At 33.4% G+C, this 22,512-nt stretch overlaps 3 protein-coding genes across 5 annotated transcripts in view; 2 read left to right on the forward strand and 1 right to left on the reverse strand.

Annotated features, from left to right (window-relative positions):
- Positions 1-3,368: 3,368 nt before the first annotated feature.
- On the forward strand, positions 3,369-8,392 carry LOC130640895 (Golgi SNAP receptor complex member 1-like). The gene has a single exon (XM_057447489.1). The coding sequence runs from the start codon at positions 4,745-4,747 to the stop codon at positions 5,504-5,506; it is 762 nt and encodes a 253-aa protein (XP_057303472.1). The 5' UTR covers positions 3,369-4,744; the 3' UTR covers positions 5,507-8,392.
- On the forward strand, positions 5,996-14,314 carry LOC130640894 (basal body-orientation factor 1-like). The gene is made up of 16 exons (XM_057447488.1): positions 5,996-6,107; positions 8,294-8,392; positions 9,084-9,197; positions 9,415-9,538; positions 9,761-9,826; positions 9,980-10,042; positions 10,218-10,298; positions 10,406-10,486; positions 10,912-10,982; positions 11,092-11,188; positions 11,474-11,590; positions 11,803-11,915; positions 12,405-12,495; positions 12,586-12,653; positions 12,812-13,066; positions 13,996-14,314. The coding sequence occupies exons 2-16, from the start codon at positions 8,334-8,336 to the stop codon at positions 14,192-14,194; spliced, it is 1,599 nt and encodes a 532-aa protein (XP_057303471.1). The 5' UTR covers positions 5,996-6,107; positions 8,294-8,333; the 3' UTR covers positions 14,195-14,314.
- Positions 14,315-15,490: 1,176 nt separating this feature from the next.
- LOC130640892 (uncharacterized) overlaps positions 15,491-22,512 on the reverse strand; it is a 28,249-nt gene continuing 21,227 nt past the window's right edge. For 2 of the 3 annotated variants that reach the window (XM_057447483.1, XM_057447484.1), the window contains exons 6-17: positions 21,268-21,428; positions 20,375-21,190; positions 20,163-20,204; positions 20,036-20,077; positions 19,347-19,538; positions 19,073-19,114; positions 18,510-18,686; positions 17,733-17,788; positions 17,564-17,633; positions 17,325-17,491; positions 16,752-16,842; positions 15,491-16,145 (exon numbers count right to left, since the gene is read on the reverse strand). In XM_057447483.1, the coding sequence (XP_057303466.1) occupies positions 16,072-16,145; positions 16,752-16,842; positions 17,325-17,491; positions 17,564-17,633; positions 17,733-17,788; positions 18,510-18,686; positions 19,073-19,114; positions 19,347-19,538; positions 20,036-20,077; positions 20,163-20,204; positions 20,375-21,190; positions 21,268-21,428 (1,930 nt within the window). In that variant the 3' untranslated portion in view covers positions 15,491-16,071. The remainder of the gene's footprint in view (positions 16,146-16,751; positions 16,843-17,324; positions 17,492-17,563; positions 17,634-17,732; positions 17,789-18,509; positions 18,687-19,072; positions 19,115-19,346; positions 19,539-20,035; positions 20,078-20,162; positions 20,205-20,374; positions 21,191-21,267; positions 21,429-22,512) is intronic. The other variant, XM_057447486.1, reaches the window with a different exon arrangement.

A 22,512-nucleotide genomic window follows, 5' to 3' on the forward strand; every position in this document is an offset into this window, starting at 1 on the left:
TTTTTTAAATGGCTTATTATGTAAGTGTGCTTGAAGAACTAACGAAAGAACTTATTCTCATTTAAGCCTGTCTATACACTGGCTACTTTAGAGAACCATAGTATTGCCTGCTTAAAAACACCGTTATAGATAACAACCATTGCTAAATTTGGTTGAATTTGGTTGTAAGACAGATTGCCAGTTAGACAAGAATTTGTCTAGTTTCTTATTGCTGCAAGCATCTTACAAATTAATAACAATAAAAAGTACTTTACAATATTAGCTAGAGCAGATCGGAATTTACAATTTGTAAATCGAATCAATAGCAAGCAGCCTACAGTGCTTCAAGACCACACCTGCAAGAGGTTTTCTTGTTGACATTCAGCAAATTTTTGCAAACTTAACTTTATATTTCTAATTCAAGCCCCGTGTTACTGAAAACTTCTAATGTGAATCATTTAAATACCATCAGTCTGGAAACATTGGACAGGGTATATAACCCTTGAGATTAGTAAGGCTAACCATGTGTTATGTTGTACGGTAGTGAGACATGGGCAGTGAAGCAGGAAGATCTTGACCGTTTAGAAAGGAATGATATGAGAATGGTTAGGTGGATGTGTAATGCCAGTCTGAGAGACAGAAAGAGTTCAGATGAGCTAAGAAGCAGGCTAAGTCTCTGTAGAATTAAAGATGTTATCCAGATAAGAATATTGAATTGGCTGGGGCACTTGGAAAGAATGGAGGAGGATAATTGGGTAAGAAAGTGTAGAGACTTGATAGTTCCTGGGGCAAAGCCCAGAGGCTCATGGTGCCGTAGATTAGTGGTTATAGCTCTCGTACTCTGTGCGGGAGACCGGGGTTCGATTCCTCTTGACGGCGATTCAACATTGGCAAGTGAATGTTACCATAGCCCCGGGTTAACCCAAGCCATGTGAGGGAAATTGGGAAGATGGCACACTGTGTGGGCCGTTGGATGTTGCCGGGAGTTGTCTAGTAGAGCGCGGGCCCTAATTGGGTCTGCGTCGCTCAAAATGAGCATTAAATACTCTAGGACTCTCCATCTAAGCCATGGCCCCTTCTGGAAATAATAGACAGGGTATATCCCTCGATATTTGTGAGGCTAGCCATGTAAAATATGCACATCTATCTATCTATCTTAAATCATTCATGCAAGGACAGTTGAAAAACAGCTCAACAGTGACAGTTAACTGAAATGCTCGACATGATTAAAATAGGGTGTAAAAATCAACATACTAGCATTGTTATTACATACAAACATAAACTGACATTTAAAACCAACCAAACCAACTACGATATTTCATTGCCCGAACTGTCTGTTCGGGCAATGAAATGTAAATGGATGTGATGGGACACTTCCCGCGATGATGTAATGTTTTTGGGTGTATATGGAAACGAGGCGGATATAAAAAACGTGACAACCTAGTTCTCAGGGCCACTTTTTCGCTGTTTGTATCTATCTAAGAAATAATTTATATTCCTTTTCTAATTTATGGTAATTACTTTTCGGATTAAAATTTGTCTGGGCAAATGTCTGGTCAGCCATTTTGGTTCCCAGGGTTTCTCTGGCAGCTATTATCAATTAAGTTGTTTTTTATATGGGAAGGCAAATTGCATTTATTGAATATGAACCTGACCAGGCCTACGGAAAATAATTTTTTATAAGTGTTTTAAATTCTAAAAGAGATTTTTTCTCTTTTCTTTTCATGCTTGTTTTTATTGGGTGGGTAACCTCTTTCTTATGCGTTGTAACGTAAAATATCAAAGAGAGGCTGTTCATGCACAAAGTAGGGCGACTGAATAACGCTGGGCATTTTCAAATGGTATCCCTAGTAGGCCAAAACCATCCAAAGTAAAACAAAATTTTTGATCACTGAAAACTAGATTAGGGGGCCATTCATTAATTACGTAAACTGCCATTGTAACGCATCGTAACAAATCTAGACCAAAAAAAAACATCACCCCCCTTGTTGTACGTAATATTTCGAATCTTAGACCTTGTTTATTCATTTTCCTATAGTACCACAACCTCGTTCCCAGCGTCTGTTGTCTTTTTACGTATCCGGGGGTCAGAATGAGATCAAGAGCAACCCAACCTAGTCCCTAGAGTTTTTTTGGTCAGAAAGAGAAAATAAGCCCCGGGACGAGGTTGGAAGGCGACGTCCTAAAAAATATCAAAAGAAAATGATCCATTTCGAACTCAATAAAGTGGAGACACGAGGCAACTTTTTTTCAGAGTATCAATTTTATTTTGAATACTATCGCCTAAATGTTGACCTGCGTCTATATAGTCGTCTCCGCACTTATTCAGTAGCTCACAATACTTCAACAGAGGCACCAAGCCTCGTTTTTGTATTGTTGCGAGTAATGAAGACTGTTTCGCAATAATCAAACACGGTAAAACCTTAAATGTTTTTGGTTTTCATATTGGAATGTTTAAGAACATTTACAAGCATTATCTATGCTGAAACAAAAATCAACAGTGGAGCAGACTTTCATGGTTGATAAACACAATGTTTTGTCGAAATTCAACAAACAGTTTTCAATGGATGGATATATTTCGAAAATTTGAAAAAACAATAAATACATGATAGTGTTAGCTTTATGTGTACACTTTTAAGAATCAGAAAAATTGTGTTCACATTTTATTCTGATTTGATGTCCTATCTTATTTTGAGAAACTCACAAAAATAAATTTCTTTGCAATTCCCATTTTATATAAAGAATTGTAGTTCTTTCGCGTTATATCATCATTAAAGAGAAAAAGAAGGTCTGAAGACGAAATTTTTGGTAAGTCGTCCACGTATTACTTCCTTAATATGAAGGAGATATAGTATTCAACATGCGTTAGACCTATGTACGTTCCCAAGCCATGTTACTACAGGCTACTACGCTCTACTACAAAGAAATACGTTCTATTACGGCCTGCTACAGAAAAAACGCATCGCTACGAAAAATTACGCTTTACTACATTGTACTACAAGGAAAGAAAGGGCTTGCTACACTCGACAACAGACATTGATGAGCCTCATTACAATGTGCTTTATGGAGAATAGCACATCATTATCTCCACAAGGCTTGGGAACATACATCGGTCTAACGCATGTTGAATACTATATCTCTTTCATATTCAGGAAGTAATACGTGGACGACTTACCAATTGTTCCAACACGGTAATTCATACATGTACCACGTAGGGCAAAAATTCTAAAAGTCCGGCGGCAGACGCCAGGCAAACATTTTCGCCTGACTTTGCTGAAGATCCGGCTTTGTGTGGGACAACACAACAAAGTCATATTTTGGGAACATTTTCACATATACTTGTTTTGGTATTATATGTTATCTGATTGTCATTAGATGCAAGCGTTTTAAATCGAAAGTGGCAAAAACGTAAAAGCGGCAAAAAGCTCGATTCAGTGTTAGGCTAGCTCTAACTTGAGTAAGATTTATTGCAAGAGTGTTGTGGTGGGTCAACTCTTAATTTAAAAAGTGTATCTGACTGGTTACCTATAGCTAGCATGGTGTTAATTTATGCTCTTTCAGCCTGTCTGATTCTTCTTTTCTACGCTAGTATCCAGCAATTTTGTGGTTAGAGGTTAACTCCTATTTGTAATAATGGGACATTAAATATGGATACCTCAGTCAGGGAAACTTGAATTAATCTGTAACTAACTATGTTATTAAATGCTACAGACTAAATTACAAGGTACTGTAGAGTGCTTAACTCACATCTGAAAGGCTGTGGCCTCGATACCCACATAAATGTGGCACCTCCTTTTAAAAAAATAGTTTAAAAACTTTTGGAGTAAAGAAGAAGATAGTATATCTGGTGCTAAAAGCTCTTGCTGATTAACTTTTTATGTTGACTTTGCTATAAAAATAACTCTGTCGTACTTGTCAGTTACCTCCAGTATACTCATTCTCTAGTCGAATACCGATTAATTAAATGAATTTATACTCTATGGCCAGTCAAGTTTTTTAATATGCACTTTTTAGTCATCTTTTTTCCATATAAGGCTGTGTAGTCTTGATTTTGTAATTAGTAGTGTAATTAATTGGCTACCAATTAATTACAGGTTTTTTAGGACTGTTTAACTGTACTTTAATGTCCATTTTCCCTGTCTTACAAGCTAAAGTAGGAATAGAAAACTTTTTACCACATTTTATTACAGAGGTAAATAATTTAGTAAAGCAAAAAATGCAGAATAATGTTTCCTTTTTCATGTACTGCTTATTGGAAAATACATTTATGGCTATGTCAGAGAAAATAAGGATTTGCCTGACTAAAATTAAAAAATACATTTTGGAAAATGAAGCACCTTGGGAGCAAAAAGGAGGTCTGCACAGTTCCAATTTTTAAAATTTGTTGGTCAGGGTAACGTATATGCAGACAATCCCCATGGTAATTTTTTCCATTAGCATTTCCAAAGTTTACCTGTATAACCCACTGATCTGTTGTTTCTATTTTATTTTGTGTGTTTTGAACAATTTATCACCAGCTTGCTATATGATGGTATTATCTCCCATGTAACCTACTCTGAGTAAACAGTGCAAGTTAAACAAGTATTCTTCTTATTCATCTGCCAGACCAATTTTTATAGCCTAATAATTCTAGACTTTACTTCAAAACTTGCAAAAATATGAAGTTATGGCTAGATGGAATGGCATCAAATTTTTTTTTTTTGTCTGTGTATATAATTGTTAAGTTCTATTTAAATTTGTAGCAAACTGATGATTTAAAATAAGAATGATCAAAACCCCTTTTAAGATGGCTGTTAAAAACGCAGGTAATAATCAAGTGAACAACAATACGTGGGAGGGCTTGCGGAAAACTGCAAGGCAGGTGGAAAATGAATTAGAAATGAAGTTGGTTTCCTTTAGCAAGTTGGGTACAGGTCAACACAAAGAATTCCATAAAACAGAAGAAAAAGAAGCCTTGTTAGGGTCAAGTAGTGATAGAATGTTTGAAACAATGTCCATGGAGATTGAGAGATTATTGACTAAATTAACTGAAGTTAATGACAAAATGGCTGACTTTTTATCCAACCTCAGTTTTGGTGAACCAAACTCTGCACAGCTTCACACTATGCAACGACATCGTGATATATTACAGGATTATTCTCATGAGTTTGTAAAGACAAAAGCAAACATTAAGGCAACAAGAGATAGAGAAGATTTGATGGGATCTGTGCATAGAGATATATCTGATTTCAAAAATGGACTCAACAGACGTACAGATCTTTACCTTAAAGAAAATGATCATATTCGTAATTCAGATCGCATAGCAGATGAAACCATTAATATTGCACTTGCCACAAAAGAGAATTTAAGTGCACAGCGCAGGATGTTTCAATCATTATCGAGCAGAGTGATTGGTGTTACAAACCGATTCCCTGCAATAAATAATCTTGTTCAAAAAATCAATATTCGTAAACGTAGAGACACTCTTATAATTGGTGTTGTGATATCAATTTGTTTGATTTTGATGCTTCTATACGCTTTTCATTAAAATCTTTAATATTTAATTTTATATATAAATCTAATGTGTGTAAATTTTACACATCTTTAAAATTAACATGTAACAGTTGTGATCCAGGCTTTTTTGGGAAGATTTTGTTATTTGTACGGCAAAGAGCACAAGTCACATTTCCAAATTAATGTGATTGTATGTTATTTGCTTATTTAAATAAACATTTTAGTGTTAACTATATGGCTAATGTAAGAAACTAACCTTGAGCTTTTTTGTTGACACTAAGCTATAGTTTTGAAATAGTTTTAAGCCTCACAATTTCCATGGAAAATCTACAATTCACAACAGAAATGTGAAAGTAAATCTGGCTTGCCTCCACAAGTTTTTTCCAACCAATATTTTACATAAAAAATAATCATTTAGCAAAATATAAAAAACTTTTACAAAGAAAAGAACAGTTCATTGTGGCTTGATATAGTAGTTTTCAGGATTTTTTTGTTTTGTTGCACTAGTTTTGTATTGTTGTTTTTTGAGAATTTGGTGTCTATTTATTGAGGTATGTTTTGTTGTTACTTTAGAAATAGAAAATAGCAAGAAAAAAGACTTTCTTTTAAGATATTGATGAGCAAATAAATTCTGAGTATGTGTATTTTTATCTTGCACTCTCATTGTCATGATTAATTTTTGTAATGACTTCAGCTATAAATTTTAAATAATTCACTTCTTAGAGCATTAAGGGCCTTTTTATATGAGACCAGGAAACTCGGTCCACCGAGATATCCTGCATGACCGAGATATCGGATATTTGCGGAAGAACGCTGAAAATTAAAATCGTGTTTATGTAGTGCATATTTATCTCGCCCCGGACAACGGGAAACTCGGTCAACCGAGATCCTAGGCAAGTGAGCCGGGATTCCGGTCAAACGGGATGGATATTTGTCCATATAAACAGAAAAACCTGGTGGCAAAGTACGGAAATAGTTTATGTAACCTTAGAGGAGCAAATAATTATCACTATTAATGCATATCAATGGACATATTTGTTTTTGTATCATAGTGTATTTCTAATAAAAGACAACAAAACCATGAAACATGCTGAAAACACCAGGTTTCACTAAAATTATATTTGAGAATGATCTAAGATTAACTTTTAATCCTGTTTCAAGCGTGTGGGAGATTTTAATGAATAATGTTTAAATCGGTCAGAAATGATGGAATAACTGAAATTTTCAAAAAATTTGAAAAATAATTATTAGTGTTAACACAATTGTTTCAAGCATTAACAGTATCGCTATCTTTTTTCTGTTGTTGGAAACCATATTTGCTTACATATTCACCCGCCACTTTTAGTTTCCCACTAATTTTTCTTCATATAAACCCGGGATGGGAAATGACAAATTTACATATAAACCCGAGTTGATTTTAGCCCGCTCTACCGGGAAACTTGCCCATCGAGTTTCCCAGTTCTCATATAAAAAGGCCCTGAATGTTCAACAGTACAATTTGTAGGTATTTCTTTCATTACGTTATTCTGTAACTATTTTCTTTGTACATGTGTGCTTCTAAGAGAACCCTAAAATATTGCAAAATTATTGGTAAAAAGAGACTTAAAGCACCCCAGAAATGTTGGGGAAAATGAAATTGTGAAAGTTCTGACAGACCTCTATTATCCTGGTAATTGCTCTTAAAGATTTCTTAGTTATTTATAATATTTCTTTCAGAGATCAAAGAATATTGAATTATGCTACCTATATGCAAAATTGACGGTTTATTAGTATTTATTTTCATGAATTAGCTCATGTATTTTCAAGGATTCAGTATTTTCGCTAATATAAAAACCAATATTTTTGAAAGTTTTGTGATTGTTTATTTGTTTGTAAACTTGTTTGTGAAATATTTTAAACTAGTTGTTAATCCGTAGAAAAATTCACAGGGTCGCTCATCCTTTATATATCGCATTTTGCGTTTTCATCACACAGCTTTTTTCTTGTGCACAAACAAACAGAATATGGCTATTATTAACAAGATTATATCTTTTGAAAATGTTTTTCTGTTATTTAAAATGTCTACCTTTATTTTATTCTTTTTAATACCATTGAAAGTACTTGTTATGTTATAAGATAAAAATTTATGTTACCCTAATATTTTTGCTCAGGCGACGATTATTATATCATAGATTATTAACATTAACTTTGTACGTAAACAAAAGAGAAACAAAAGTCTATGATGTTACTATTGTTCTCATTAACTTTTTACTGAATTTTCTTTCACGAAGGATAGAACTGATAGCAGGGGTGTTTGCCAGACCATGAAACCTTGAAATCAGGGTATTTCACCTTGAAAACTTGAATATCAATCTTGCTCCAGAGAAAACATTAAAAGCCTGAAAATATGAATTATTTTTAAAAAATGTCTGTCTAGTTATAAAGCATTCCTATAACGCTGTTGTTGTTGTTGTTTTATTTTTTTTAAAAAAGTAAGTTAGAAGTTTTTTAAGGTTCCATTTTGTATTTTTTTTACATTACCTTTATGTCTATACCTAATTATTTTTCTTGTGTCTTTGTGCTTAAAAACCTTAAAATATCACTAAATTACAGTAAAAAACACTCCTAAATGGTTAAAAATATCTTGGTAACTTGAAATACTCTGAAAGATACTCAATGCAAGATTGGGCATGTTTTAATGTTCGATTATAAGCGGTACGAGAAGTCACAGTAAATTGCAAAGTATCATTAACTTCTGTAGGATTTTATTTAGAATTCAGCTTGATATAATGTATTTTGCAGTATTTAGACAAATAAGTGCCATGAATATTGTGTTTTCTAGTTTCCATGAACAAAAAGAGATGTAGTATTATTAGAGGAGAATGCCAAAGAAGGAAAAGAAAGCAAAGGGTAGTGGAAAAAGCAAGAAAGGGAAATCAAAGTAAGTTATGTTACTTCCTATTATTGATCTTGGCGTGAAAACATATTAAATATATGTTTTCACGTTAACATGTTTTCATGTTATTCGAGTGGTATTTAGTTAATGTATTACGTGATAAGTAATTTTAAGTTATAGGTGTGTGACTTAATAGTCAGTAATGTGCATGCACTTAAGGTATATGTTCGTTTGTTTTTTTAAGTGACAGAAAGATGCATGTCTCATATCTTAATCAACAAATTAAACTGCACCCCATCAATAACATAAATTTATTGTCAAGATAGCCTAATTTAAATAACTGAAACCATTACAATGCACTTTTATCTTTGAGGCCAAAAAACTTGACATGGATGGAAATAACTGATTTCATCTCCTGCACCCTAACTAGGGACCACTATAGACTGAAATGGGACAATATCCTGAAGCTGGGTTAACCCACCTGTTTTAGAAGAGACGATTGTTAATGTTGTCAAAAAACTCTTTAAACTCAAATATCTTTGTAACCGTTCGTTAAAAGCACATGAGCCTATACATTTTCTTCATCAGTATTTTAAGCTAGCTACACAATGAGGGAAAACGTTTCAACAAAAAGTTTAGAAAATGATAAAGCAATTACTAACTAGATATCTTCATTTTTGCAATTTAAGTTATGTAATGTTGTCAGATTTCAAGCCCTGTCATAATTTTTCCCCAGAAATGGCAAAAAAGATGGTGTTCCAAGGGATGACATATTAAAGGATGCAATTGCTAATGCACAATTGTGGGAGAGTCGACTTGGGGCTACAGAGTCTGCAAAGAATGATTACAGGTGAGTTTTTAAAAAATATGCACACCATCTTGGTGATGGTGAAAACTTATCTAAAAAGTAACTTGTTGTGTATCAAACGTTTTTACTTGTTCCTAAGTTTTGCATAATAGAAATCCTTCTCTTGTTAAAAGGTTATAGAAGGTTCATCTTTTTCTCTCTTTTTTCATGCCTGTGCAGAAAACTTTTTATTTTATACTATTGTAAATTATATGTTCAGAGAGAGTACCCGGACATTACTATATGAAAATGAAAAACTACAAACTCAAGTGGCACAAACTGAGAAGGATACGATCGAAGTGATCTCGTTTTTAAAAGATGAAGATATAAAAAAAGACAGTCAGGTTGATAAATTTTTTTCCTAACATATGGTTGTACTGTCTTGTTACTTGCAGCAGGTGCGGATGTTGCAATTTTGTATCCAGCCTTCTCTAGAGTTGACCAATTCATGCTATATTTCAAAAAATATTTGTTTAAGTTTATTATTTATATTTAAATTCGCTGGTCAACCGCACTGTATAATATTAGCGAATCATATAAATAATTTTCAATACCAACCTTGTTAGATTATCAAGCTTCAAAACATGGTGAAAGATTTAAAGAAGGAATTCCGTAAAGATAAACAAAACCTAGTAGGTGTAGAAGATTTTGCTCATTTTTTCTAAAAGTATTTTCTTCTCCAATTTTTTTTATCAGAGACATGGATATTTAGAAAACAAACTTCTACATTGTCATTACAAGAATGTGAAATTGTTTTTTATAGTTGTTGTTTTTTTTCTGTTAAGATAAAGGAATACACAACTGAAATTGAATCATTGCAAACAACTTTAGCTGAAAGAACAAATGAGGTAAGTGTTTTAAAGATTTCTATGATCTTTTGACTTATACACTTGATACACTTGTGTGAATTTTTAAAGTGGCAAAACCATATTCACTTACAAATTTGTATTTTGTGCACATCCAGTACCTTTTATTATCGTAACTCTAATTTCTAAATAAATTCCTTCAACTGTGTGTGTTCAGGTGAAGTTAATGCAATCTGAATTGAAGCTCGTGAAAGAATTTCGTCGCAAACGCGCCCAAATGCAGAAAGAACTTGATGAGGTAATAGCTTACTAGTACAAAAACTGAAAGCTTTATAAAGTTGGGTTTTTGAATTTAATTAATTACAATAATTATTATCTGATAATACAGCTATGTTTCTTTTTAAGATCAGAGACAATGTGTCGAGGACAGAAAAACAACACAAAGAGTCATTGGAAAAAATGGAAAGAAAATTCTTTGAAGAAAAGGTTAGAACTTTTATACTACACAGAGCTGATCAATATACCATTACCATGAAAGTATGCCCAAATGGTATAGTTTGAAATCACAGTGTTAAGATTTTGATAAACGTTAAACAACTGGCAAGGCTAAAGATTTTGTAAGGAAGACTGGATAAGCTAACAAGTAAAGTTATTTAAAAATAAAACGTTTTCTCTTCTTGTAAATTGTAACAGATAATCGTCAATATTAAATGTAAAACTAAAGCCTTAGTAGAGTAACTAATAATAAACTAAAGTTAAAATAAAAAATGGAATTTTCTGATAAAAAAATCGTGTAGTTCCAAACTTTTCCAAAAAAAAAACAAAACACTACGTATTACATTGCATTTTGTATGCTTAACTAACTTAACTGTAGAGAAAAACCAATAACCAAAACTGATATTTCACTCTAGATCAGACTACAACAAGAAGCGAGTCGTAAAATATCTGAGTTGGCAGAAAGAGCACATACAGAAGCTATAAGGTACGTAAGATGGAAATGTTTCACTTATCAAACCCTGTAAAAACATTGTATGTACTATGACGGTTGATATACTCCTTCATATTCTTATTTTGTACCATTTCAATCATAGTAACTTGGATGAGACGACCAAATCTATATACATGGAAAACGTCAGGTTAAACGAGGCATTAAACTACCACGTAAAATCTGCTGAGGATTTATCACAGGTGTGTATGATGCGCAATCGAGACTATTATATATCTGTGGATGCCTCTATCGTTGTCATTACGTTTTGACCTTATTTTACAACTAAAAAACAAAAACACATCATGGATGCCTATTTGATTGTGGCGTGTGTAAACTTTATTAAACTTTATTTCACAACCAAAAAAGAACTACTACACCAAGATTAGAGATTTAAATGCTAAAGACTATATGACTATTTTTGTCTTACAATTTTAATTAGACATATCAAAGTTTTCGATTCAGAGAATCATTTTTGTTGTTTCTAGACGAAAGAAAAACTTCTTAAAGAAAACAAACAACTATCGGAAGAGAAGGAGATGAACAGTTTGATAGTTGAAGAAAAAGTTGTGCAGACGAAACAGCTTCAAAAACAAGTGAAAGAGGTACTATGTTTATTGTTTATGTCTTGCCCTGGTTTTTTTAAATACATTTTTATATATGCTTTTAGAAACCCCAAAACAACATCAATGATATATTTTGGGCTTGTGTATTACAAATACAAGAACAGATTCTTGCAATACATTCGTAACACATAGATTTCTTTCTGAATCTCCTTTTTTTTTCTATCCTTTTCAATGTTCTTTTTGTACTACAGCTTCGCGATAAAGTATCGAATCTTGAGCACACATTAACTCAAGTTATAAAGGAAAACGAAGCTGAAAAGAAGGAGTTGAGACATGCTCATGAACGAAGTCAAGAACACAACAAGTAGGTGATATCATTGTCGTGTTTGCTGTCGTCGTCGTTGTTGTTATGATCTTGTTTGTTGTTGTTGTCATTGTCATTGTCATTGTCGTTGTTGTCATTGTCATTGTCGTCGTTGTTATCATTGTTGTCGTGATTGTTGTTTTGACGTTTTCGTCGAAGTCGTCGTCGTTGTTGTTCTGATTTTGTTTGTTGTTGTTGTCATTGTCCATTGTCGTCGTCGTCGTCGTCGTCGTTGTTGTTCTGATTTTGTTTGTTATTGTTGTCATTGTCCATTGTTGTTGTTGTTGTTGTTGTCGCAGTTGTATTTTTGACGTTGTCGTCGGCGTCATTGTTATTGTCGCTGTTGTTATTCTGGTGCTGGATGTTGTTATCACTATCGCTGTCGGTCGTTTTTTGGTTTTTGTTTGTTTTGGTTTATTGTCATAGTGACTCCATTGTTGATGTCAGTGACGTTGTTTTACTGTCATTCTGATCTTCCTTGCCTTTTAGAATGGAAATTGCGCGACTTCAGAAAACAATCGAATTGAAATCTAAAGAAGCAAGTCGTGTGAAGAAATTAGCTAAAAATATTCTTGATCAGGTATTTACATGTAAAGACGGTTTGTTTGTTGTTGTTGTTTTTTCGAAAATTCAACGTTTGTCACGTAAGCTTGTGTTTTAACATTTTTAGAGATCTCAGATGGAACATTTTTTTCTTGACTCTCTTGAGCTGGTGAAAAGTGAAATTAACAGAAATAGGTACGTGAAAAAATAGTGTGTTGTTGTCGTGCTTGTAAATTCTAAATATATAAATAAATAGACTCGCTCAACTTTTTTGACGTATTGGAAAATATTTTAACATTATGCACTTTAATACGTATTATGATGGCTATATACTAATATTTTATAAATGTTAGGATTCAATATCGACGAGATGCTGAGGCGGCATATCATCAACGCATGCTCGCTGCACATTCAGGACAAGCCGATTATCCAAGAATACGTACATTTAAAAGTTCGAAGTTTAGCACGAACAGTGTCTATTCAGATCTCAAAGAAGCTGAAAAGTGGGATGGCTTGGATACTACGGTTGATATTTCTGAGTTAACATGGGAACAGCGCGAAAGAGTATTGCGATTGTTGTTCGCCAAAATGAATGGATATAACGGAGGGTAAGTTGGATTGTAAGTTTAAAAACCTAAGTAAGATCGGTACGTTTGTGTGGCTACCTTAGTGAGATCTGTACGTGTGTGTGGCTACCTTAGTGAGATCGGTACGCATGTGTGGCTACCTTAGTGAGATCGGTACGTGTGTGTGGCTACCTTAGTGAGATCAGTACGTGTGTGGCTACCTTAGTGGGATCGGTACGTGTGTGTGGCTACGTGAAATCTGTACGTGTGTGTGGCTACCTTAGTGAGATCTGTACGTGTGTGTGGCTACCTTAGTGAGATCTGTACGTGTGTGTGACTACTTTAAAGCACGCTGGGATATATATTTACCCAATGGTACACGAATTGTTCCCTTGCACAAGCTACTTTAATCGGGTGAACTTTTGTATGGAAAAATTTCGCTAGCCGAAGAAACTTGCGAAATTTTCGGTGTCGCGAATGGAGAAACCGGAAGAATACGCGAGATAAACATTGGCAATAAGATTTTTTTTTGAAAAATAGTAGATGTAAAGGGACATTTAAAAAGTGCTTTCGTCCTTAATTTCTCTTTCTTTCTTCCTTTTTCATTGATTGTTTACATTTATACGATATTGTATTTGTTGGTTTCGGTGAATAGTGTATTATCGCGATGACTTGACATGTTAGCGTTACGAGGATTAATTTCGCGTTACTTTTCGTATCAATGCAAACAAGCTTCACACAGTAATTAAATGCGTAACTTCGCGAATTGTCATTTTTGAAACTTTTGCCAAACATACTTCGACAAAAAACAATTGTAAAGTTTTTCAGCTAATTTACAGCTAAATTTCAGCTAAACCTCCACTGTATATTTTTGTACGGTGTTATTTGAGTTACGCTTCAAGATATAATGCGTACGAATATATATTTTTGGTTAAAACATTCAATAGAGCTTTGATTTTTATTTACAATAGATCTGTGACGAAAACAAATGAACTTCCGCCAATCAAAAACACAGAGCATAGTCGATTATCCATAACAGACTCTGGTGCATCGTTTAAACCCAGACCTCCATCAGTTAAAGCGTTTCTCACAGAAGCTGAGGAAGAAGCTGCCACTCTTAATAGAGCATGTAGAACTCTTTCTGCTACGGAAGTACTAGGAAATGGTTGAAAGATGTATTATATATTTGTATATATTTTGTTATGTAAATCTGATCTATTTTCTTCTAAAATGTTAATATAGTTTGTAATTTATTTTCACTGAAAGTATACATTTATATTCTTAACAACATTTGTAAATCTTGTTGTTCTTGCGAGATTTCGAATCTCGTTCGAAATGACTTATTTTCGTGAAAAAAGTGTGAATGTTTAAAAATAAATGGGAAAATTATATATTCAAAAAAATTAAAATTCCGATCCATCGCGCCTTTTTCACGATAAATAATCGACCTGAAAACAATGTACTACAATAGGGCACTTTTTGTGTTCTTTGACATTTCTCGCTTTTTTGATATTGGAGACAGCGCGATTATAAAAGCAAATAGGACCCTTGGCAACCTCATCCCAGGTGTCTCTCACCATCGCGGACGAGGTTTGTTTCACAAAAATTGATCGCCCATACCGAAAAGGCAAAAATGCCTGACAAGGGTATTGACACAAAACACGTTAAAATCAAAATTTTGATATTTGCACCTTTATCATCACTTTTTTGGTTCAAGTTTTTTGTATTTCGAAATCTTTGATGGTGTGATTTCCGAATCCTATCTGTCTACAATTTCTTGTAAAACTTAATAAAACACAAACCATCATCATCTTAACCTTCTTCTATTTTTTTAACAAATAATTTTTTTTTAACTTGATTTTTACTTTTCAACAAGGTCTTTTTATTACGTTAAATTTTTTTAAAAATTTTAGCTCTTTCTTAAAAACACTTGGTCCATAAAATCTTTCTTTTACAAAAACGTGCTCTTAAACGCAGATAATAATAGCAGATGGCCTGAGGACGAAGTTGATTATTTTAATTATGCATCGAAGTTTACTTCAAACACTTGATTACCCTCCACCAAAGACAGGATCTGTTAATAAGCGTAGATAATTTTTATTGGGGCAGACCCACGCTTTTATCAACTTGGAAAGTATCGCCTAGGTGTTATTGGACAGGAACCAAGAGAGAAAAACAAATGAGGAGTCGAGTTAGAACCGCGTTTCTACCCTTGTTGTTTTTCAGCAATATTAAAAATCCACTTTGCTCCCCAGTGTGTGGCGTTTCAAAAAGCGCTGTGTAGAAACTTTTAGCTCCGACTTCCGTCGTTACCAAGTTTTAAAAAGAATCAGAACAGAATCACCAACCTCGATACCAGAACGCGCAAGCCATCGTACAAGAAAACAGAAGGGAAGCATTGGAAACACGATTAACTAAACTACATCATATCAATGTCAAAGTAACAGCGGGTGTCAGAAATAACAGTTTAAAATGTTTTATTATTTCTCATTCATTTTGTTATGTACACAACTCGCTCTCCCCTGGTGACATAAAATACACCATGAAGATGCGAGCTCATAAAAGTTAAGAGAAATTATAAGTAAAACTTTATACATTAAAAACCTATATTACTATACGCACAACAATTCGGCAGTGAGCTTTTTTTTAAAGATAGTTATGTTAGAAAACAAATATTCGTCAGAATTCAGCAAAAAAAAAATTAAAAAGTAACACACTGAATACAAGGCAATGATAACCGTATATAAATATACTGCAAATTATATATCAGCATCGTAGGTTTTTAAATAAAAAAACAACAAGGTGTTCCCTTTGTATCACCACCTGAATGAGATACATATTCACATCTTAAAATAAGTTTTGATTAAGAAGAACCATAAAAGAAAATCGTGTTTATTCATTTATTTTTTTTTATGCATAAAGGTCATCTCTGCCTTTTTTTTAGTTTGACTAATCTTCTCCCTTAAGAGAGAAAGGGGATGGGGAGGCTTTTTTATCTTTCCCATAATTCTTATAAAGAAATACTCTTTTCACTATCATGCCGTCTGTTACACGTGTTTCTGTTGAAAAAACAGCAGCCTGGCTTCGTAGTTTTCTAAGTTTTCGATATCATACAAATTTCCTGAAAAAAAATGTTGAAAAGTGTAATTTTAAAAGTTTAGCGATGTGAACATACCTAGCCCCGCATTAGGATAAATATATTTGTGTCTAGACTAAGCGGGAAAATATTTTAGCGGGTAGATAATGTCACATTTTCGCAGTATCTCAAAAATATCAAAATAAATCCCGTGAAAATGTAAAAATATCAACTACGTAAATCTATTCCAGCAAAATCTGTTAAACTTAACCAACTGTGATAATTCCGCGAAAGTGCAAAAAATTCGCGGGTTTTTTTCTGTCAAATCGCAAAAACTTGTTCCTGCAAAAATCTCTGATAGCGAATTTACAGTAACAAGGGTGGGCAAGCCTATAAACATTAAGAATAATTGTAGCATAAACTTAAAGAGGTTTGATAATTATAATTTGGGGCTGATCTAAAAAAGGGAAAATTAGCACAGCAATATATCATTTATGATTAACATTAAAGTGATTGAATGCATTCTAAAAGTTTTAAAACATAACAACATTATTAGACAAATTTTTAGGCTGGAATAAGCATAGGCAAAGAGATCTAACAAAATTTATGCTAATAAAAAGTGTGTTTTCATTGTTAAAGAGGCAAGCATACCTTCAGGCACAATAAAAGTCGTTCCGGACACACAATGATATTGCCTTTGATTGAGCGTCAGTTTGATTGAACCAGTTAACACATAAAAAAACTGAAAAATAAGAAACAAAAGAAATATATTCGCCACTTTTCACAATGTTCGCGAAATTAAGTCACCTATCACAAAAATATATCTCCATGAAAATTCTACGGAAATGTTTTACTATTAGTTAAATTATTTAAATTTAAGAATAAGAACAATAGAAATAATATCTCCTCGCGGCTTGTATATTGTTCAATATATCGTCGTAATTATAACAAACTGTCTTGCCTGCATAGACTTTCTTATAATTCGTGAAAATTAATTTTCCCTAAAATGCATGCACTACTAATTCGCGAAAATATTCCCAAAAATTAATCTTATTAAGGCAGCAATTATAGCTAAAGACAAAATGCGAGTATGTAAATTGAAAAAGACTAAAAATTATGGGAAACCGAAAGAAGGATAAAATCCCCTTTTTGAGGAGAGGTTGCAAACAAAAGAAATCACAACGATATATCGAGAAAAATAAACAAAAAGTAATTGAATCTTACCACGTTGTCATGTTTTGTTTTTTGTAAACCTTTCCTTCCAAATGCATTAAGTTTTATCTGACCAAAAGAAAGTGAAGGTAGTGAGAAGAACTTATGCAAGAAAACTTCTTCTCCTGTATTTCGTACTGGAGGTCGCCACTCTACAGATGCTGCAGTTCGGATGAGAGCTTTGAAAAGAAAAACAAAAATTGTCAGAATCATTTTTAAATAACAGACAATAAGCAGTGTTGATCACTTACGAAGATCTTCGATCGTGTTTGTCGCAACGTTCTTTACAGGACATATTATTTCTTTTGGTCCTTTTAGGGTCTAATAAGAAAACACGAGTTAAAACAGAACGAACATGTGACTAAATCTTTTCACCAATCAGTTGGCAAGCTTGCGATAATTTAAAACATTACTAGTTACCTCGTTGGAAAGAAAGGAACGACTGTCTTCGAATATACGCTCAAAACTGCTGTTTCCTGAAAAAATTATATACAAGTTACATTTTTCACATCTAAAAATGTCCCTGCAATAATATGCAAGAAGTATATATGAATCCCCAGTCGATATACATTTGCTCTATAATAAAAATAATTTCGCGCGAAATTTCTTAAAAGTAAAAATTAAAAGTTAACAAGTCATAATATTTCGCGAGAATTAAATTTTGCGAAAAAAAAATTTGATGACATTTTGCTTCTCAATTTATATTGATTTTAAAGGGCTTTTATATAATAGACATGAAAAAAAGACTACTGAATTTGAAACTCATTTATATTTTAAGTTGTAGATAAATCAGAAGAAAAATTTTTAAAAAATAATCAAAATTTCGCGGGAGTTAGTTTTCGGAATTTTGCGAATAGCGAGTTCTCCACCAAATTTGCGGGAAATTAAAGGATGTGTTAGTTTATTAACTGGTCCCATGGATTATTTCAGGATTTTTAGTTGCTACCATTTTAACTGTAAGGTTGGGGACTTTTTCTGCAGATTGGAAGGAGGGGTTATATTTAGAGATTTAAAAGTTCTTGATTATTGAAAAAACTTTTGAGAACTACATTGCCTTCGTTATTTTTAACTAGGCTTTTTTAGATCTTAATTTTGGCCTTATTACAAAAAAAAAAAAAAATAAAATAAAAAAAAATGATAATTTAAAATAATTATTAACTGTTAACATAAATTATCACTTACAAAAAAAAAAGTCACCTTTTTTAGCTTTCTTTCCAGGACTTTGTCTGTTCCCTTTGTTATGCTGGCCGCGTTTACTAGAAGATGAAGTATTATTATCACTATAACCCGGCCAAGAATGTAGGTAAGGGACATAACCGTTGACGTCTTCTTGAACGATTTCAGCTTCGTCACAAGCATAATCACTTTCACGTCCTAAAAAGTATTAAAAAATATTTTCAAAATGGTTTCCAACCTTTTCGGTGCAGGCATGTTATCAGTTACTTGTCAGTCGAGATACGCTAAAATAATTTTAATTTATTCCTCAATCTATGGCTTAGATTTAGTTTACAACATATCGAACTGGAAGCAAACATTGCCAAAGAACTTACAGGGTTCTGTGATGTTTTTTGTGTAGGATCCCTAACCCTTAGATAGGTATCGCACAGTGTTGATCTTGAACCAAATTTAGTTTAACGCTTTTTTTAAAAAAGTAGTAACATTCGAACGCTGTTTAAGATAAATGTCTTCTCTATGTCGCATTGAAAGACAAAGATTTCTGTTAAAGTGTTTTCGGACAGGAAAAAAAACGTTACACTCACTGCTTCGATTTAAAGATTTCCTCCTTGAACTTTGCGGCAAGTCTAAAAGATAAGAAAAATGCAATTTTAGGCTACATACAATAATTTTTCTATTTTCAACTAGGAAAATTGACACCTTTTACTTAGATTTGAAATTTTCCATACAGTATATTCCTATATTTTGGTTGTTTTAAATACCACTAATGTAAAGGGCAACACATATTATTACTATTCAATCACTAAAAAAAACTATTTCAACACTACATACGGTTACATCTAAGCAAAAAAAATTTACTTTGATTACTGGAAGATCCGTTTATCTGTTGCTGACTCTCCTTAGTGGGTGATTTCAAAGATTTTTTTAAGTCCTTGGGAGATTGCTTTAGTTGTGGCTTGTGTATTTGTGGAGTGTCACCAGGTTCCATGATGGTAACATGCAAATTTCCTCTCCGAGAGACAGAACTGGTATCCTTTAATATAGACTTTCCTAAAACGTAGTCACACCAACCAACATTAGAAACAAATCAGAGCTTTTGGGGGAATTTTTTGCTCCGTTTTTGTACCAATAGGGTGACCACTCTTAAAAGAGAAAATAAAAATAAGAATGAAGGTAAAGTTAACAGATTTTTTTTGACCGCTCACAAATCTCACGACGTTTGGCATCACTCTTTTGATTTGTGAATCACCTTAAAAGATTTTTAAATATTCATCCTTCAGTCTTGACATGTCATCTGTCTGCTTCGCGTTGGCAAACTAGTGTTTCACGATTTATATTTTGTTTCACAATGTACAACTGTAAATTAAGAAAGAAAATGATACCCAACTAAGGAAAAACCAATTATTTTTCAGAATAACTTTTCATTCTTCCTTGGGTTTTTAGGGCCTCAGGGTAACGACGTATTTCAAATCAATGACTAATTTAAATGAGTTCTCAAATTAGAAAGTGATTTCTGGAAAAGATAATGATTTGATTGTTTTTCATACCTTGACTGTTGGTTTCGGTACGTGTCTTCGATTTTTGTGGCTCTGTAAATAAAATATGAAAATAAAAATGAAAATAGGCTGGGTATTAAATATGAAAATAAGTAAAAATATAGATACAAATAATTACTTGGCATGCAGATTCTTTTTCGGGGCTTTTTTTTCTTGAAACCTGAAAAAGGAATGTACTTCATCTTATTTTCAATTCAAAGATCTACTTTTGAAAATTAGAATTTTAGAGTGTCTGAATCAAACACTGATTGATAAACTTTGTAATTTGTCAGAAATAAAAACGCTTTGCAGGGATAATTTTTTCTTTAGTTAAGAGTGTGCAAAACATACCGGTGGTTTTGTTGTGCTGAGATGTCGACAGCTTTGTTGTATTCTCCACTGATGCATTTCCTACTGTTGGCATTGTTTTTGATAACACTTTTTCAGCTCTTTTAGGAGCATTCTTTTTTTCAGGAAATAGCTCAATAAATGTACAATTATTTTTCTTGTTTCCTTTCAGTAATGTCTGTTCAACGTTGTGCACAAATACACTCAAGCTCTGGCTTTTATCAGTGCCTCTCATGGATCTTGTTATCCTAGTACTGCAGTTCAAATCTGTCTTTGTTGTTAAACGTGAGTCATTTATTCGTAGTGCCGATTGTTCTTTAATATTTGAAGAAGTATTTGTTTTGGAGTCAAGTTTTGATTCCAACGGAGAATGAATTTTGGAAGTATTTCTTTTGTTGCCTTTATTACCTTGAGGCTTTTTTATAGAATCTTCCTTAGCTGTATTATCACCAATATTCCCAACAACCTTTCTAAAGTCAACATCTGATTCTTTTTTTTTGCTCCTACTTCCATTACCCTGTCTTGTTTTTCTTCTGTGAAGTTTTGATTCACCAGCTTGTGTTTCCATACTAGCATATTGTTTCTGTTTTGGCGCATTTTTCAGATCTCGTTTTTGACTGCTTTTATTTTGTGTACTGGCTCTGGTGGTATAATGAACCACTGTCACATTATTTTCTTCGTCATGATCATTGTTGATGATAAATTTGTTAGTTTTCTGAGTACTTTTGTTTTCAAGTTTATTAGAGCTCCTAGTCTTTTCAGCACTAAGGCTGCTTTTTGAGGGACTATGTTTTTTTAAAACTTTTCCAGGTGTAAGTCCTTTAATGAAAATATTAGATTGGATGAGTAAAAGTACAAGAATTGTTAAAACTTTTATAAAAAAATTTAAACCTTACCTTTTTCTATAGTTTCATTAATGTTTTCATTCTTTTCATTCACTAGAACTTCGTTTTTGTTAAGTTCATTTTCCTCCTGTTTCATATGTGGAGATACAGTAAAAGTGGAATTGTTTCTCTTAGACTTGCCTAAACTTTCAACTGAGACATCAAGTCGAGACCTAGAGTAAATAAATTAAACGTTTTATTGTTGTAATACCACAATGCCGACAACTGTATCAACATCGTAATTTAAGTATTAATGATGAAGGTGTTTTGGCTAGCACAGAGGAGGAGAAAAGGGTAGCTTGGAAGAATCATTATCAGATGTTGCTTAACACTGAGTTTGATTGGGACGAGGATAATTTGTCTGATGATGATGTTGTAGAAGGGCCAGCTATGCAGATCAAGACAGAATGGGTAGTGGAGGCTATTAGGAAATTGAAGATTGGCAAGGCTGCAGGAGTATCAGGTATTGTTGCAGAGATGGTAAAAGCATCTGGATATATTGGAGTTGAGCTTATTACAAGTCTTGCTAACCGGATTATAAAGGATGGTGCTATTCCGAGTGAGTGGCAGTCGAGTGTAATAGTGAATTGTTTCAAGGGCAAGGGTGATGCATTAGAAAGGGGTAACTATAGAGGTTTAAAGTTGGTTGATCAAGTAATGAAATTTATTGAAAGAGTGATTGATAAGTTACTTAGAGAAAGAATTGATATAGATAAGATGCAATTTGGTTTTGTTCCAGGGCGTGGCACTACAGATGCAATATTTTTACTCAGACAGCTTCAGGAAAAGTATTTAGGAAAGAGAAAGAATCTCTATTTTGCCTTTGTAGATTTAGAGAAAGCTTTTCATAGAGTGCCACGTAAAATTATTTGGTGGGCCATGAGAAAACTAGGTGTGGATGAGTGGCTAGTTACGATGGTTCAGTCTATGTACAGCAATGCTAGAAGTTGTGTTAGGATTAACGATTCACTTCGTGATGAATTTAGTGTAAATGTTGGTGTACATCAGGGTTCTGTACTTAGTCCTTTGTTGTTTGTTCTAGTCTTAGAAGCGCTGTCGATGGAGTTCAGAACAGGTTGTCCATGGGAGTTATTGTATGCAGATGATTTGGTTCTCATAACAGAGTCGATGGAAGAATTAGTTGAAAAGTTTGAGAAGTGGAAGAAAGGACTAGAAGAGAAAGGGCTTAAGGTAAACACAGCAAAATCTAAAGTCATGATTAGTAGCATTGCAGCCAAGTGTGAACTTGTAGTTGGA

Source organism: Hydractinia symbiolongicarpus, chromosome 4 (assembly GCF_029227915.1).
Source record: "Hydractinia symbiolongicarpus strain clone_291-10 chromosome 4, HSymV2.1, whole genome shotgun sequence".
Classification (NCBI taxonomy): Eukaryota; Metazoa; Cnidaria; class Hydrozoa; order Anthoathecata; family Hydractiniidae; genus Hydractinia; species Hydractinia symbiolongicarpus.

Excerpts from the sequence above, each read along its gene's own strand:
- LOC130640894 (XM_057447488.1), top strand. The coding sequence starts at position 8,334 with ATGCCAAAGAAGGAAAAGAAAGCAAAGGGTAGTGGAAAAAGCAAGAAA. Across the intron at positions 11,189-11,473 it reads CTGCTGAGGATTTATCACAG|ACGAAAGAAAAACTTCTTAA; the intron begins GTGTGTATGATG and ends TGTTGTTTCTAG. Across the intron at positions 13,067-13,995 it reads ATGAATGGATATAACGGAGG|ATCTGTGACGAAAACAAATG; the intron begins GTAAGTTGGATT and ends TATTTACAATAG.
- LOC130640895 (XM_057447489.1), top strand. The coding sequence starts at position 4,745 with ATGATCAAAACCCCTTTTAAGATGGCTGTTAAAAACGCAGGTAATAAT.